Below are 4,566 nucleotides of genomic sequence, written 5' to 3'. Positions count from 1 at the left end.
AAGTGAAATGAAGATGTTTTTGTAGAATAATATATTTTTGTTTAAGTTAAATAATAGAATCACTTGTTAATCAGATATTCATTATAATTCTAAAACTTAACTTTTTTTATAGTGGGTCATTGAATTGGAAATTTTCCAGTCTTAGTTTTAATAGGTATTTGCCAGATAATTTAGGACTATACCTGAGATGCGTGTTTGGTGCTGATCACCCAAGTCCTTCCTATTTCCTTTGTGAATCAGCTAAGGCAATGCTTAACAGCAGGAAAATGCCAAATAACACTGGGGACACCATCTCTCCTCCTTAGTGACATGATTAATTTCAGAGATGTACTAAGGCCTTTTATGTATTGTTATCCAGAGTTCATTCAGATTTGTTGTTGGAATTGAGGGCCAAAATCAAAGAGGGAGAAGAGAGAGGAACTGATATTCCTTGAACTCTGCCAAGAACTTTATCTATTTTTTTCTCCTTAATTTACTCCTTACAAAAAGTGTACATATCAGCCCAACTGGTGTGGCTCAGTGTTTGAGTGTCGACCTATGAACCAGGAGGTCACAATTCGATTCCCAGTCAGGACACATGCGTGGGTTGCAGGCTCGATCCTCAGTGTTGGGGATTCAAGAGGTAGCCGATCAATGATTCTCTCTCATAATTAATGTTTCTATCTCTCTCTCTCTCCCCCTTCCTCTCTAAAATCAATAAAAACATTATTTTTCAAAAAGTGTACAAATAAGTACCCCATGTTTTAAATGAAAGACCGAAAGACCAGAAAGGTTAAGTGACTTACTAAATTTATACCATTCTGACTCTAATATCTCTTGAGCCCCCTAGATCATGATGTGATGAATAAATGGACCTGCTGTATTTTTTTCAATAAAAAAAACCATATGAATATTCAAGCACAAGGCAGTTATCTGTTGCTGAATGATATTTTATTAGCTTAATAATTTGGGCCTGCCCTTAGCATTAATAAGCTTCAGCACTAGTTGCGAGAGTTTTAGTCACTGGTGAGGAAACTTTCTCATTTTAAAAAATTCAGTTAGAGAAAGGGCATCTACTTCTTGGAGGCTGAAGTGAGAGAAGGCCTCTCTTCACGAGTGATGGGAATGGTGCGCTCAGGGCCAGAAGCCTGTTTCCTTGGTCCATTCACACTGAGGACCCCATCAGATGACAGGGATGAGGTGATGGCAAGAGGGTCCACATCTGCTGGGATCCGGTATTTCCTGTGGAACTCCCGGGAAATGAAACCGTGTTCATCCTAATCCAAGAGAAGGAGGAAAGGGGCAGAGAGATGTGCAAAAGTCAACACGCCGATGAGAAAGCCTCCCATTCCTACAGTGGCTCTGCCATCAGCCGGTAACATGCTTCTGCTCTGAGTGTCTAATCTTTTGGGCATAGTAGGGAAACCTGCTCCAGTAAACATGGATCTAAGTGCCTGAGGAAGCTCAAATATTGTTCTGACTCTTCAAGAATGTCCCAGAATGTTCCAGACCAATAGGACTGCTGCTATTAAAAAAGAAAAAGAAAAGATTCCATCCAGGGAGACTGTGACCCAAACTTAGGTTATATACACAAAATGGAAACAGCCTGAGGACCTCAAACTATACTGTTTATTGTACAAGGCTCCGAGTTATCACTAATTGGTAAAAAACAAACTTAATGAAACACCCTCCTGGAAAGTAATGAGAAGCTGGCTATTCCATTCTTCAGAATTCTACTAAACCTGCTGAATCTCAAGCATTTATACAGACAGGCTCTCAACAGATTCCGTCTGTGCTCCAGGGTATTAGGAGCTGAGTACAGCTCTGGAACTGAGGCAAACCAAGTAGTTCACTGTTAAGATGGGCTAAAGAGAAGAGGATTCCAGAACATCAAAAGTCCCAAACTCAAGTGCCTTCAGAGTGCATACAGTTAATGTAATTAGGTGTCCGGCAAGCACTATGCCTAAATCAGTGCTACTCAACCTAGACTGCACATTACAATGACCTAGGGAGCTTTTTAAAATGCTGATGCCTGTTCCCACCCCTAAAAATTCTGATTTAATTGGTCTGAGATGCACCTTAGCACTGGAATTTTTTAAAATTCCCCTTGTGATTCTAATGTGACCACGGTTGAGAACCATTGGCTTAAATGGGAAGTGAACAACCCATCTATCCCATCTAACCCATCTATCCTATCTAAGGCAATCAAATAAAATTAAAGCAAACAACAAAGATCACTTCTCTCGCCAAAACAATAACAATACCAGGTCTATCCCTGTTTCCAGGCCCTGATGGCCTAGGCCTGGAGTGTTGCCAGCCTCAGAGGCTGATGACAGTGTCTTGCACATAGTATGTGCTGAATGATTGAACAGAAGAGAAAACAAGCTACACACCTGGCGCTCTTCATGTTTGCCGTGCACCTCAATCACATCTCCCAGCACCTTGACCTTGAGTTCTTCTGGGGAGAAGTGCTTCACATCCAGGTTGACAGAGAATCTGTCTTTCTCCAGACGCATCTAGAAACAGCAAGGTGGGAGAAAGGGGTCAGAGAAATAATGGTCAGAAGGTGCATTAGTGCAGTCCCATCATTCTGCTTTCTTCCCAGGTAGTTTATCCTCCTCTTTTTGGCTAAACATCTCTTTTTGAATAAACATGGCTCTGTGGTGCAGGGGAGCCACCGTAGTGGTGCCCAAGGCACACCACTTGGTCATTAGGCCCAAACTTTATTTACAGGGACAGGGAAGAAGACAGGCCACCCAGGGGACCAATCACAAGGATGGGTCTGGGCATGGCTTCTGCTGCTTCTCTGACCCCAATGACTGGCCTTGTCATTTGTCTGTGAGACAAAGGCCCCTTCTTCTTGCTCAGATCTCTGCCAACTTTCCCACCCACTCAATCTGGAATGTTCTGCTGGCCCTGATTGTCCTTCCAAAGCCCTTGCCCACTCAGCTCCTGTTTACTCACACTTGGATATTTTTAAAACAGTGTTATCAGTGACAGCTTCTGTCAACCTTATGTGCTCACCCGGTTTTCCCACCCTCTCAGGACAAGTAGGGGTCCCAAGACTCGACCTACATTCTTTTCTCTTTAGGCTCGGACCCAGGCTGGTGCCTGACACAGCCCTGAGAAACTGGGAAAATCTTAGAAGAGGAAATAAGGAAGGAAATCATAGTTGCTGTCTCCAGCTTTACACAGTGGGGATGGAAAGCTCAGGATGGGGTAGTGTTGTCTCCTGGCTCTGAAACATGAAATGATAAAAGTTTCAGGAGTATGAGTATTAGAAGTGGTAAGCAAAGGAGTCTGCAGGCAGCTCTTCCCTTGCAGATCTTTATGAACCAAACCAGAAAGGGGCACCCTACTTAAAAGTTAGGGGATAAAAGAGCATCTTCCTAGCACATGGAAAAAATGTAATAGTGTGATACAGAGGAGCATCAAGGACAAACAGGTGACTGGGGGAGAAACTAGCAACTTCATCTTTCTTCACTGCAGGATACATAAGTGCCTAAAAGACTTAAGACACTTAGACATAGGGTCCCCTCTGACCAGATTCAGACAGAGGAAAAGGAGAGCAGATGGAAATGTTTCCAGAAGGTTCTGGAAACTCTCCTGCCTGTGGAGGGGAGACTTACCTCTGAGAGCCCAGTGTCAATCCAGCTGGGTGCCCGCAGGAACGACGGTGGCCGGAGGTAGAAGGGGCTCAGGGAAGTGGAAGTCGGGAAGAGGTCAGACTCCAGCAGGTGCTCGCCAAAGAACTGGTCAAAGAGGCGGCTGGGGGAGTGGAAAGGGAAGAAGGGGCGGCGGATCCAGGGGTGGTGGATGGCGATGTCCATGGCGGCTGGTGAGTGTCGGGGTCAGCTGGCTGGTCAGCTCCTTCAGCTGCAGCTACAGCCAGCCCCTTATATACGCAGCCTGGTGAAGCTTCTGGAATGATGATGTCAGGGGTTTTATTATCCAGCTCACCGCCCGTTCATGGAGACTTGTGATCAGGGATTTGGCAGTGTGACACATACCCAGTACTCACTGAGCTAAGAAAAGAGAAATATAAACACGCCTGGCCTGTCCAGTGACTTGTCCTGGACTTGTTTCACTAGCTTTCTGTCCACACCCAGTGGCACCCTCCCCTCATCGTTTGGGAAACGGTCAGGAATTCCAAGCAGGCGGGCGGCATGCCCCTCCTCCTCTCCAGCCAGCCAGCCAGCCAGGGGACACAGGCCAGCAACTATCTTGGGCCTGGCAGGAACTGGAATCTTCCTTGGCTGGGCCCCAGAGACCTTAACTCTTTGTGGGTCCCTGGAGGGGAGCAGCGATTGCATGCCACTGGCAGGCATCTGTGTGGTTCTCAAGGCTGACCTGGGTTCTGGTGGGGTCCCCGACATGAATCTGGGCAGAAAGACCCCTCACCACATACCAGAAGGGGGGTAGGGGGAGTTCCTGCACCTTTCACCCTCCAAGGACCGCAGAACATTCAATAAAGAGCTTTATGAGCAGGGCGCAGGGTGCCTGCGACCCAGGAGAAAGGCGGCGTGGACAATGTGCCGTCTGGGAGGTGCCCGCAGGGCCCTCCCCGCTCACTCTCAGCCAGGACCG

At 46.4% G+C, this 4,566-nt stretch overlaps 1 protein-coding gene across 1 annotated transcript; it reads right to left on the bottom strand.

The window, feature by feature from the left end:
• Nucleotides 1–908: 908 nt before the first annotated feature.
• CRYAB (crystallin alpha B) lies at nucleotides 909–4,090 on the bottom strand. The gene is made up of 3 exons (XM_006761526.2): nucleotides 3,609–4,090; nucleotides 2,373–2,495; nucleotides 909–1,256 (listed from the first exon to the last, which is right to left on the bottom strand). Exons 1-3 carry the CDS (start codon nucleotides 3,807–3,809, stop codon nucleotides 1,053–1,055), a joined length of 528 nt encoding a protein of 175 aa, XP_006761589.1. The 5' UTR covers nucleotides 3,810–4,090; the 3' UTR covers nucleotides 909–1,052.
• Nucleotides 4,091–4,566: the final 476 nt, after the last annotated feature.

The sequence above is a fragment of the Myotis davidii genome, unplaced genomic scaffold, assembly GCF_000327345.1.
Source record: "Myotis davidii unplaced genomic scaffold, ASM32734v1 scaffold97, whole genome shotgun sequence".
Classification (NCBI taxonomy): Eukaryota; Metazoa; Chordata; class Mammalia; order Chiroptera; family Vespertilionidae; genus Myotis; species Myotis davidii.
This window is presented reverse-complemented; position numbering and strand designations above follow the sequence as displayed.

Bases quoted from the DNA above. Each gene is read 5' to 3' on its own strand.
- CRYAB (XM_006761526.2), bottom strand. From the start codon at position 3,809: ATGGACATCGCCATCCACCACCCCTGGATCCGCCGCCCCTTCTTCCCT. The intron at 2,496-3,608 runs GTAAGTCTCCCC...TGCTGTTTCTAG, and splicing joins TTGACACTGGGCTCTCAGAG to ATGCGTCTGGAGAAAGACAG. The intron at 1,257-2,372 runs GTGTGTAGCTTG...CTCTTGGATTAG, and splicing joins GCAAACATGAAGAGCGCCAG to GATGAACACGGTTTCATTTC.